Source organism: Labrus bergylta, chromosome 14 (assembly GCF_963930695.1).
Source record: "Labrus bergylta chromosome 14, fLabBer1.1, whole genome shotgun sequence".
NCBI classification, from domain to species: Eukaryota; Metazoa; Chordata; class Actinopteri; order Labriformes; family Labridae; genus Labrus; species Labrus bergylta.
In genome coordinates this window covers 23,380,831-23,394,278 of record NC_089208.1, presented here as the reverse complement: position 1 = coordinate 23,394,278, position 13,448 = coordinate 23,380,831, and the positions used below count along the sequence as shown (strand labels likewise).

Sequence of the window (13,448 nt, the reverse complement as noted above, 5' to 3'; positions counted from 1 at the left end):
AAAACGTGTTCAAAGTGGTGAATCTTTGAGGTTTGACAAAATAAAGCAATACGCAAATGATTTATGTGTCTGGGATGAAACAAATAAAGCCTCCTCATAATTAAGATTCATGGTGTGCCCTCGTTTCAACGTCTTTCACGGATTATCCACAACTGGACAAAACTGTGTGTTTTTATAGAAAGCAATGCATTTTCACAAAGGACCCTCCTTGCTATTTCTGCTCCCTCTACATAACAAGTTGTGTGATTTGGGATGATGACGGTGGGACTATATGTGGGTTTTCACTGAGGTGTGGCGGAGGCAGGGCGGGGAGGGTGAGGGGTCCGGACGGCCGCCTGTCTGGCCTCTGAGTCAGGGCCTGTCTGGGATGACTCCTCTCAGAGAACACAGAAGGACACACATTCTCATGACAACTGGTGAAATTACAGCACACATTACAGTGTTCATGGGATTTACTAAACAATATCCTTCAGTGGATGATGCTGATTCAGAGTTTGAAGTTGGCTTGTGTTCCCCTGATGAATGAGCCGCTCTAAAAATGACTCAATGGCGTACTGTTTCCTAAAACAACACACGAGTCGGTTGCCGTCCTGGTGAATAAGAAACTTCATAGCCTCGGCTTGTGCATGTTGTAGAATTTGATGAGCGAGCAGGAGTGTAGTGTGGGACTCAGCACCAAAACAAGTGAATCAGAGATGAAAAAAGCTTTGACATACTGGGACATACTATGCCCTGGAGGCACATAATATGACACCAGACCTGGATCACACATCTGACCTCTCCCTCTCTTTGTGTGTCGCTCTCTCTCTCTCACACTTACTCATCAAAGCTTCAGTTACATTCACATCTTTGTGTACCCCTTCTAAATCCCTCAGTGTGCCATTAAGCTTAGAAAAGGCCTATAGTACACGATGTTAACATTAAGTCTTCTTGAGCGATTGAATATTATTCTAAATGGCTGCGGTGAGACCTTTTGGCTCAGAGTCAAACCCCATCTTATAGCCTCTGTATTTCTGTCACAGCTTGAGGGCCAAGGCAATCAGAATGCAAGTGGAGGAAGATGAGAAAATGGACGCCCTGTGGAGCCTCGCATTAAACTTAACGATGCTGTATAAAAAGCGAGGTGGCCAAGACCTGCTGCTCCATCCCTCACTCCCACTGTCTTACCCTGTTTCAGTCAGATGCCGTCACCTTGAGTGAGGCTTCAGACTGTGTTTGTGTTTAGAGGAGAGAAGGGCAGGCAGTGGAAGGACTGATCAATGCCATCTTTGTCAGGGTGCTTCTCAGGTGACCAGAGCACCCGGTGACTAACAGGATCGAACACTCCCTTATTGCAGATTGGGTTAACGGGAAGACTTTACTCATACAGGACTATTTATAGCATGACTAATGTCACATAGGAGTAAACTCATAAAGAAATACAGTGACATTTTTTCTTTCATCAGTTTAGCAATTTTGTACAAACTCACAAACAGAAAACAGAATTTTAGAGGTATTTATTCTGACATAGAAGGAAAAAAGTTATGGAGTGCCTCAGGGGAGAGGTTTAGGGCCACTTACTTCTTTTAAGGTTTTATTTACTTTTGCCATAATTTCTATGAAGGCAAATTGGTTCTTAATATGTTAGTGTTGCTAAGAAAATCTTATTTCTTTTTAATTGTGCAGCAAATTCGGACAAAAAAATGTCTCAGTGTGCGAAGGCCTCAAGAAAAATTAGCAATTATTTAGTTTGGTTTCTTGTACAAAGCAGGCTGCATTAAAAATGTGTTTGCTTTAAGATTATCATCATGACTAAATTAAATCATGTCATGTTTGGTAAGATGTGTGTTTTGAGCAGTTTCGGTCAGTACAAGGTGATTTTCTGTTGCCTTCATTATAAAGAGAAAACATCCTCTTCTTGCAGTGGTTGAATGCATTTATCACAGTTTAGTTTTTAATGTCAGGAAGTAATGTTTAATGGAAGGTTTTGATTTTATTTAATAAGAAAAGGGAAAGTTTAAGACATCAGGGGACTTCAGTAATTATTCTGTGAATTGATGAAGTAACATTGATGTATGGATGTATGCATTGGTCAGATTTTGAGCTGGTGTAAGTTTAATGGGTTGCTTATTGGATGTGTTCTGTATCGAGTCTTGATGTGAAGATGAAGGTTGTATGGCTGTGTCCTGAATAAATTTATGTTACTGACACAGAACATTCCCGCCATGCTGGTTAACTTTTGACACTAACAAGACAATGCCCCCCTTACCTTCAGTTCAGTGTGAAACCACACAAACCTAGTTTCTATCTGAGTAAGAGGGGGTGTGCTCAGAATCAGTTCAATTCAGCAGAAACAATTTTTCTACTGCGATAACTCAGAACAGTCGGGTTTAAATGGTTCTCAGAAATTTACTTCTGCAGGAACAGTTTTCCTGTAGTTGATAGTAAAAGGTCAGAGGAATTCGGGCAGATTCATACAAAATAGGAACATAGCAGGAAAAATTAACCATTAGTTAATGGGTAGACAGTGAGTAAAGCCCCGTTTCCACCAAGCAAATTGTGTAACATGATGATCAGTTGTAAAAAATAGTTGAGAATAATAATCTTTTTAATTACTCATCTATTGTTACAGCTTTAGGAGTGATACTTGGGAATTCAACTGAGACACTGACATGTGTCTTTATTCTGTTTGTGATTGTGATGCTGTGTAAGTGATTGAAAATGTTGATTGTGATCTGGAAAGTCCCAGTATAAACCAATACACAGCTCATACAGACATCGGCTGCCCTGCCCTGCCCCGACCTGTGACTCTACCCTGGCCTCACTCCGAGTGGGGCTGCCTGCGGTGATAGCCTTGTGTGGCAGGGACAGCCATCTGCAGGCCCATTGTGCTGGTAATGGACTCCCACCTCAGAGATGGCCTCTCATGGAAATGTGTTCATTCTCATGGAGACGTGGAGAGTTCCCCCCATGGCCCCGGCATACTGGTTCCTACCGGAAAACCTTTTCAGGTCCAGAGTCTTCCTCTCTGCACCTCAATGGCTTGCTTCCCTGAGGGCCTGACAGTGATAGTCCCTCCTCTGATACGGGAGTCTGACGGATTTGTGAAGCTCAATACAAGACACGGTGAGTGGCAAACTCAATCAAGATGATGGATTATTGTCAGCACTCATTTAAAGCAGTCCTGCAAAACCTGGGCCAACTTGTTCAAATAATTTAACCTGGATCAGAATAATCTGGATTTGGAAAACCATTTTTGGCTATTACCTCATTAACTTATTTGAGCATAATTTTCAACGCAACATTTCTGATGGGGATCAAAATTGATCTTGTATTACAATGTAAGCTACATGTTTTGAAAGACCAGCATGTTGTCACACAAGTGTTTTCATTTGAAGGGACACACACACACACACACACACACACACACACACACAAAATATCCCCTTCCATTTTGAAAAGTCAGCTCTTATCTGTCTCTCAATAAATACAAAAACAAAATACGGAAAAACAGGTCCAGGAGGTGGAGTACAAGAAGGCCCAGCCCAGACCTTCAGACCTCTAAAACTCAACTTTGGATAAACTCTGACAGTGTCCTTCTACATTCATAAACTGATAATTAATTGAATAATTTTGCTCAATATGAAGCCTTTTCTGGAGTTTTTTTATAGGGACAAAATTCTTCCTTTTATTTGACTTCACTGTGATGAAATGCTTTAAAGTAGTCAGAATCTTCTTTAAACAGTTTAAATGTTTTACTTAATTTGGACCTGAAATCTACCAGATGAGCCTGTGTCCACTCTGGATGTTTTTTGCACTGGCAGTGTTTTCAAGTTGAAAACTAATGTAGTTCAGCATTTTCAGCGCTCAGCATCCTGATCACAAAAATGCTTTCAGCCTCAGCTGTTTTCAGTCACTGCGCTCTCAGTTTAAAACAGTTCAACTATTCAAACAGTGCTGTGCTCATCGATGTCACTTCCCTCTCACTAATTTTGACCAATCAAAATCAAGAAGGGACGGGGCATCTAATATCAGAGCTGTAAACACCAATGGCGGAGGACTCGCATTTAGAGCAGGTCTAGAGCTGCTGCTGATGTCAGGAGGACACAGGTTCTTTACATTGTTTTAATGTTTTCTTGATGATTTTGAACAAAAGAAAATAATTAAGCACACAAAGCTATTCAAAAGCGACCCCAACAGTCACGACTGAGGGAAGCAGAAGTTTATAGGTAACGTAGCAATGATGAGCGCAGGTAAGAAGCGCTCTGAAATTGAGGTTGTTGGCGCTGCCCAAGAGGACACAGGCCCATATTCCACCCTTCTGCTGGGATTAGTGGGCATCCCAAATCTATTCAAAATACTGGAGGTTTAATCCAGATCAAAACCAAAAATGGATTACACGCCCTAATCCCATGTCAGATCATTTTCTTCTCTTGAACAACACGTTTTAAGATCTTATCAAACCTGATAGCCAAATCTACTCAGAATACAATTGGGTTTAGGAGATGAGATGCTATCAGATGAAGCTGTAATGTGTCCGTATCTTTTTTTTTTTTTTAACTCTTTCTTTAACTTTTTAACACAAACACAATCATCACCATAACACACCTTGCACACTATCCTGTCCCAGACCTCAACAGATAGTTCACCGCAGTCGCCACTGACAAGGTGTAAACACACTGGACTACTGCAGACGGTGAATCACCAAAAGCCACCCAATGGGCCTCAGCACCACAGCTGTTCTCATAATTAGCGGAAGAAATCTATTTTTTCCTGTTCATATGTCATCACATATGGCTGCTGAGACAGTGGCACGAATCAGAGTTTGGAATCTAGTCTAAATTAAGCGACTCACAGCGGATCAAACGAGCAGACTGGGCGACCCAGACGGCATGTCAAACACAGGAAAGCTCCCTGCTCCATTACTGCAGGCCACAGTGGATTTTAAAGCTTTCCCTTCTGTAGATCACCTCTTCACTGGCTGAGATAAGGCAGAGGCGGACAGGGAGGACCGGGAACAGAAAAAGATAAATCTGTTGTTCTGGAGAAATAATTGAGTAAGGGAGATGGGGCTTGTTCTTTCTCTGAAGCTCTTGAAGGGTAGTTGACCTGACTTAAAATTTAAGACTATAAAATGAACATTAATCAGCGTTGGCCGGAGTACTTGCCTTCTTGACTGACGTACAAAAATATAAATAATTGTGTAATGTACTCAGAGTGTAAGAGTACAAGGATCTAAAGGACATTTCAAGGACAAATTGTTTTTAAGACTTTTGAATTTGAATCACAGCCAATTCAAATGAAATAAAAAAATAACAAAGAGTTGGATCGGGAATATCTTACTGCTCTGAAGCGGATCCTAACACTTCAGTAATATGTGATGATTCACCCTTAACAATGTTTGTACAAGTTCTCCTTTAGTCATGGACATCTAGTTCAGCAGACTCATATCCATGGTATTGAGTTATTCTTCTTTGTCTGTTTCTTATTGATACACTGTCCTTGTAACCATACTGACAATATTACCGTTACGCAGACGACACACAGTGATATGTCACTTTGCATTCCACCAATCACAACGATCTAGATCAACCTGCCTGTTGGATATCTGCTGGTGGACATCTCATAACTTTCTCAAACTGAATGATGATCAAACTAATTATTTCTTCAAACAAGAAATCCGAAATCCGGTTTGCTAAATCTGTGAGTTTTTAAAATCTCTACTTTAAACATTCTTTTACTAAAGACATTTATTCTTTTGTAAATGTTTGTTCTTTTTTTATAACGTTTTTATTTTAATGTGCAGTAATGTTTTATAACCTGTTTATGAGGCACATTTTAACTTTGTTAAGACATGCTTTTTAAATAAAGATTATTACTATCAGCTTCAATATTATTTTGGTTATGTTATGTCTTGTCTTAATGCATGAAAGGTGAGAACACGTTGATGCATTATCCCACAACTAAAGGCCCTGTTTTGAAAATGTAACATGTTTTTGTAAAAGCAGAAAGTAAAAATTAGGCTTTTGCTCAGTGGAAGAGCTGGTCTCGGGGGTTCGATCCCCAGCTCAAACAACTTCATGACTAAAAGTACCTTTGGAAAAACACAAGCTGCTCCCGCTGCTGGGATTAGTTAATTCTGATGGTCTCTTCACGAAGCAGCCTCTTCCATCAGTGTGTGAATGGGTGAATGTGAAAGCTCTTTGAGTAGTCAGAAGATTAGAAAAGTGCCAAACAAGCTCAAGTCCATTTATCTTTGTGAAGTGAAAAGTTCTCAGAAAAAATAGCATCCAAGTAAAGCAGAGAAACTTGAAAACTCTACTGAGGTTCAGCAGCAAATCATTTGTACGTATAAATAAAAGGTCCAGAAAGCCATGGTTTAAATGAGGCTAATTTAAAAGCAATTAAAAAGGAGAAGTTCTAATGTAAAACCAGAGTGCCAAAAATAGTTGAGTTTTTATCAAATCCATAAACTCAGATGTCCTGTTGAGGGAATTTTAATGACTAAAGGTGAAAAACTGCTGAATAAGGACTTTCTCCAAATGACAGCATGAAACATCTTGACATACAACTACTTCAGAACTTGATCAAAGCCTCAGTTTGACTGAGTTTGCAGTTCTTTGTGCCAAACTTAACCGATGACTGTACACGCTCGGCTGGCTCTGAAGAGCAGACATCTGTACATTAGTCACAGGACATAGGAGAGCTAACAAGTCTGATCAGACACACGGCTTATCAGTTCTGCTTATCAGGCCAAAAGGCATCTGAGGAAGGTTTTATTGTGACTTCCTGGCAGTTCAAAGCAAAATAATCTTTATTATCATCCCACTGCTGCCAACGGAGGGTTATAGATTTAACCTAGAAGACTTTGCATGGCAGGAAAACAAGAGTGAAACTCATCTGTGAGAGAATCTGTTACACATGAAGAAGTCATAATACATCTAGTCTGAAATGTCTAACACCAATGGGTTTTTTGTGTTGTTCCTGAGCCGACGTTACATCCCAGCTGAACAAGACGAAGACTTTATTAAACTGAGTTACTGTTAAAGACGGAACTTATTTGTCCAAAGGAACATCAGACAGTCATAAACTTAAAATGGAAATCTTAAGTCACTTACATCCAACTTGTTCTAAATAAATAAAAAAATCTCCTTTAAATATTTTGTAAGTTTTTTTTTTCCAGCTAGTAAAATCACTCTGGAGTCATTATAGTTAAGAGAGGTGATGAAAACGTCTGCTGACAGTTTTAGAGCCTGGTGACGTTAAAGCCTTAAGTCCAAAACCTCTCTCTTTTTGTTACACCATGTTTTCCATTTGTCATACACAGAAAAAAAAAACTTTTCCTGATTATCACGGCTGCAAAGTGAGAGAAAACGTTTAGAAATCTCCTTTAAAAAAAACAAGAAGAAGGCCCATTTAGAAATGTATGAATGATATTCTGAGAGTGGCGGCCATGAGGCAGGAGACAAGGACATAAAAACAACAACATCCACCTCGACTTAAATTATGGTGTTTAACAAACGTGACACAAATAATATAATAAATAATAGTGTTATTGTTGTTGTTGGTATCATGGTTAAGGCTACACAAAGCTGTCGTAAACCCGGCGTTGCATTTCTTATTCAAGAAGAAAAATAAATCCAAATACATCAAAATTTAAAGCATGCCAAAGAGATGTTTTTGAACTTTGTGCCGGCTTCACATACAAACAGGAAGCAGCAACAACTGTCAGGTTTTCAAATTAAAAATTCTAAACTGAAGTGTAAGAGTTGACATCTTGTCTGATTTATATTTTTATATATAAGCCATTTGTGCTACATCACTGTTTGAAAAGTGCTTCACAAATAAAGATTGATTGATTGAAAGTTTGAATGCATCCTGAAGAGGTGAAAACTGTGTAGGACCATGTGCACTAAAGTGAAAAAAAGAAAAAAGGCCTGTTTGGAAATCAGTTCATTTATCGAATGAGTTACAAACTACATGACTGTGTCGTGATCCACTTCTCAGATTGCTTCATAAGTATTTCTTAAAAGTCGTTGTGTCGCAATAGAGAATATTTTCTCAATGAAACTTGAGGACAAGTTGTGAACACTCCCTGCTAAGTGACTGAGAAAATATTCCCGTCATGCTTACACAAATACAAAGTAAATGATGCATCCATCAAACTAAACAGAATTTTATCATCCTCTCCTGTCACGTTGTTCCTCAGGTCAGAAATATAGCTACAGCTGGTTAGTAAAAAGGAACACACTCACACACACACACACACACACACACACACACACACACACACACACACACACACACACACACACACACACACACACACACACACACACACACACACACACGACACACACACACACACGACCCACACACAAATATTTAAGGTCTAACTACAAAACACAGCCAGGGATTTCCATATGTTAAAATCACTAGGTGTAAGTTTTAAACAAACGGAGAGTTCTCAGAGTGACAGACACCTCTATGTGTTCGGTCAGAAAACTAAAACTAAAATAGTTTTACAAATTAATTAGAAACTTAAATAAAATAACCCAAAAACAAAAACAATAAAAAAATAGGAGACAATAATGACAACAATTCAGTATTTTACAGAGAATTTAAAAAGTTATTGTCATCTGAACAAACACGTCCTACAACGCAGTAAAAAAAGAAACAGAAATATGTGTGTGTCTGTGTGTGTGTGTCTGTGTGTGTGTGTGAGTGTGTGTGTCTGTGTGTGTGTGTCTGTGTGTGTGTGTGTGTGTGTGTCTGTGTGTGTGTGAGTGTGTGTGTCTGTGTGTGTGTGTGTCTGTGTGTGTGTGTCTCTGTGTGTGTGAGTGTCTGTGTGTGTGTGTGTGTGTGTGTGTGTGTGTGTGTGTGTGTCTGTGTGTGTGTCTGTGTGTGTGAGTGTGTGTGTCTGTGTGTGTGTGTGTGTGTGTGTGTGTGTCTGTGTGTGTGTGTGTGTGTGTGTCTCTGTGTGTGTGTGTGTCTCTGTGTGTGTGTGTGTCTGTGTGTGTGTGTGTGTGTGTGTCTCTGTGTGTGTGAGTGTCTGTGTGTGTGTGTGTGTGTGTGTGTGTGTGTGTGTGTGTGTGTCTGTGTGTGTGAGTGTGTGTGTCTGTGTGTGTGTGTGTGTGTGTGTGTGTGTGTGTCTGTGTGTGTGTCTGTGTGTGTGAGTGTGTGTGTCTTTGTGTGTGTGTGTGTGTGTGTCTGTGTGTGTGTGTGTGTGTGTGTGTGTGTGTGTGTGTGTGTGTGTGTGTCTGTGTGTGTCTGTGTGTGTCTGTGTGTGTCTGTGTGTGTCTGTGTGTGTGTGTGTGTGTGTGTGTGTGTGTGTGTGTGTGTCTGTGTGTGTGAGTGTGTCTGTGTGTGTGAGTGTGCCAACTAGCTCACCTGACAAGCAAAGAGCAGGAAGTTAAGTGTGTCAGTTTTCTATTATGTCATGTCATGCAGAAATCACTACGGCCAAAGTCCAGCTGTGGCCTCAGTCATCCACAAAGAAACAAAACGTTTTCCCTCCATTATCAGAGAGGGAACACACAGAGCCAAGCAAACAGATACAATCGGAGTGGAAATGATTAAACAATAAATCCACAATGTGTGTTTTTTTTTTGCCCAGACCATAAAAGAAAAGTTTTATCAAATAAGAAAAAAAACCTGAAGAGGACAGAAAAATGCTTGAACATTTTTAATTGAGATGAATACTAATCAGACCATAAAATGTATTCAGAAAAGTTAAATTAAAAAAAAGAAAGATTATAAAATATGTCTTGCTCTAAATGCAGGAATTTAGAAATCTGTTTTGGAGTTGCCAAGAAATGTCTTCTACACTGAAACATCAAATCTGATAAAAAAAAAAAAAAACAAGATTCAGTTTGAATTAAAACTAAATTTGGATTTAAATCACTTTCAATTTCTGCAAAGGTCCCGTGGCTACAGAGAGTAAAGGTTCAAGGCACTTATGGGACAAAACTTTGCGTGTGTGTGTGTGTGTGTGTGTGTGTGTGTGTGTTCAACTAAGCATGTGCACAGTGGGTGGGGGAAGCTGCAGGTGCCAGCATTTAAACGGGTGTAAAGGTGCAAATTTATTTCCTAGCACCAGCCTAGTTAACACTGACACTGCGCTCTGAGGGCCCTAAAGGCCTCAAACTGAAAGACTGTCACCCATTCATAAGGTGACGTGTGACTGAGAGTGAGAGTAAGAGAGAGAGAGAAAGCGAGGGGGCAGAGGTGTATGTGGAGAGGCCTCAGAGAGGAAGGAAGCTGACAGTTAAAGAGTTGTAATGAGGAGGGGAAGTTTCCTTTAAAGAAGAAGTCAGAATGAAACCTGTCGCTGTAGCTGAGACTTTTCACTTTGAGTCTGCAGCTCAATGAACAGTGACTGTCGGAGGAAATGGTGTTTCACAACCAGACACGCACACACACACGCATGTACAAAACTTTTAAAACTTCTAATGAGAATTTAACTCTATGTTCACTGATTATTTTCACTTTAATTGCAACACTTTTCCCTGTTTTTTAACTTGCAAAATTTAGTTTAACAATTAAACAGGAACACCGATAGCCTCGTCATGTACCCCATGTACAGAGGCTGTAGTCCGCGTTGCAGCCGCCATGGGCTTGAATCCGACCTTGTCCCTTTGCTGCATGTTGTCCCCCTGCTCTCTCTCCTCCTGACATTTCCTATCTCTCTTCAGCTGTCCTTTTTAATAAAGGCAAAAAAGGCCCAAAAAATAACGTAAAAACAATTGAACAAATCTGAAAACAAAAACAACAAATCAAGGATGAGAGCTGATGCAATCTCATCGACTTATTTCAGCGTGTGTGTGTGTGTGTACGTGCGTAACAAACGGCACTCCCACCAGCAGGTGTGTGGAGGGCACTTTCCAGCTGCAGCGCCTGGCATCTCTACAAGGACACCCATCATGCCACCCATCAGCACCTTGACCCAGCACCAAGGCCTTTTATACTTCTAATACATCTCTATGTGTGTTATTTTTCTGTACAAAGCATTTTTTAATGTTTTACTGCTTTTTATTACGTCTTTGCTCCAGTCGGAGTCTGATGTTTTGATGGTCAAACGGCCTCTTAATCTTACAAAAAACAAGATTTTTTTGCACAACACTGATGATTTTCCCACCGTGGCAAAAACAAGAAAGTTTCCTTTGTGAAATCCCTCTCACCACAAACTTAATCTCGCCTTTTTTCTTTCCTCCAAAAATGTTCCAGTCTAATAAACATCAACATGCCCAGCCTGAGGCCTGACACCTGAAGGCCTTACTTTATCCAAAAGATAAGGAGGCTGGATTTTGGCATGAGCTCCTTTGAGATCAGGTATGTAATAAACAACTGGTCAAAAAAAGGGCGACAACAGAGAGGAGGTTTCTCCGATAGACCTATCCTGTCCTGTGAGGCAGCCAGAACATGTTCATGCCCATAGTCATGCTGTGGAAAAATCCAAGCCATTAATCACCACATTGAGCCATAACTGCAGAGCGAGGAGCCGACAGGGGAACAAAAAGTGACAAAACCTCTTTTTCAAAGTCTTTTTCAAGCAACAAGTCGACTTCAAACATCAACGTGTCTCACTCAGAAAGCCATTTCTGTGACCTTCATCACCATCACAAAGAGGAAGAGGAGGAGGTACACTTCTGACAAAGGGAGGTAAATTACCTGAATGCATTATGACCTACCAAAAAGGTCCCTCAACCGTCAAGTGTGATAGCTGTGCACACCACAGGGTACTTTTAGAGAACACACACGCACACGTACACACACTCACACCCGTTTGACGCTTACTCACCCGATGAGGGAGACCATCTGCTCCACAATGTGCCTGCTGAAGGTGACGATCACAAAAAGTTTCTGTATGACAAAGAAACACACACAGAAAGAAAGAGCGAGTCAGTAACTGAGCTGTGAGGTCACTGTGAGGGTTCAGAAGAAGGCAGTTAGTGCATCATAGTTTAATCAGTAATTCCTAAACACCCCCTCACACACACACACACACACACACACACACACACACACACACACACACACACTGTCAATTATGCCCATGCGATGCACCACCAAGGCGGTTTGAACTAAAAGCAGCTTTTGTCATGAAGGGCGAGAAATGAAAGGCCGGTATCTATGACACATGACCAACAGGGCACTTGATCAGTGTGTGTGTGTGTGTTTTTGTGTTAGGGTGGGTGAGGGAATCAAAGATGTGTCATTGCTTCATAAGGGGTCGAAAGGCCGGTTCCTGTCCGGTCTGATTCCTACTCAGTCACAGGGCCAGAGGGAACAGACAAGCGGCCAGCAGCCATTTTGGATCTACCCCATGTTATGGAACATGTCACCAATAATAGACCAGTTACTTACCCTTTAGGGTGTTTGGACGTCACTGTAATCTTTTAAACAAACATCCATTTTGAGCACTTAAAGCGTGGTTAGACCCAGTAACACAGAGTTGACCTTCAACATTCAACATTAGAAAAACTGAGCAGATCTTGTGCCGGGTCTGTCATTACAAATTCATGTCGTACAGAGAAGGATTGTTTCAACCCGCAGAGCCTTTTTTCTTCTTCTTCTTCTTCTGAATTCTCATCCAGATCTAAAGGTTTCCAAAAAACACTAAACATATACTGCCCCAAAATTACAGGGAGACGTGCACAACGATACACGAGACATCTAGAATTTTCCAATTTATGTAATGACGGAGCCGTAAAGATGTCATCCTGGATTTGAATATTTCTCTCAATTTAAACGAGAAGCTTAATTAAAGGAGTCTGCAGCATAATGTGAGACAGTTGAATAATTCTTATGTTGCCATGGCAACAAGAGGTCAAAAGATCTCGTGTTGTTTATCAGACAGGAGAAGTCACTGATTATGAATAAGAGGAATTATTATTTTTATTTAAAGACCTTTTTTAGATTTATTTTGTGGCTTTTAGGTCTTTATTTAGACAGGACAGCGGACAGAGTCAGACATCAGGGAGAGAGAGAGAGAGTGGGGAATGACATGCAGGTCGGACTTGAACCTGGGCCACCTGCTTCGAGGACTACAGCCCCCTGTACTTGGTTGCATGCTCTAGACCAGTGGTTCCCAAAGTGGGGGTCGGGACCCAGAGGTGGGTCGCCAGCCACCGAGCGAGATGCCTTCCATAAAAAATGTAAAATCATTTAAAAGTGCGTAAGTATATCCTTTTACCATTTTTGTAAATATATAAAAAGTAGCCAAATGTCATATAAGACAGTATCATTAAGTGAAATGGAAATGAAAATTTTCATTCTTTTAGGATGTGGTAGTATTTTGTGTTCCTAGTTTTTGGATAGGTTTATTAGTGTGTGCGTGGCTGTCGCTATGTTATATACCTAACTAACCACCTTAAAGAACAGTGGGGGGTCCCCAGTTTCTGTCACCCTCTGTTTGGGGGTCACGACCTGAAAAGTTAGGGAACCCCTGCTCTAGACCACCAGCGCCC

The 13,448-nt window shown here is 40.7% G+C and overlaps 1 protein-coding gene across 1 annotated transcript in view; it reads right to left on the bottom strand.

Moving 5' to 3' along the window:
* LOC110000967 (vacuole membrane protein 1-like) overlaps positions 1-13,448 on the bottom strand; it is a 74,021-nt gene that overhangs the window by 12,500 nt on the left and 48,073 nt on the right. Inside the window, exon 10 of the mRNA XM_065962692.1 lies at positions 11,780-11,841. Within this exon, the coding sequence (XP_065818764.1) occupies positions 11,780-11,841 (62 nt within the window). The remainder of the gene's footprint in view (positions 1-11,779; positions 11,842-13,448) is intronic.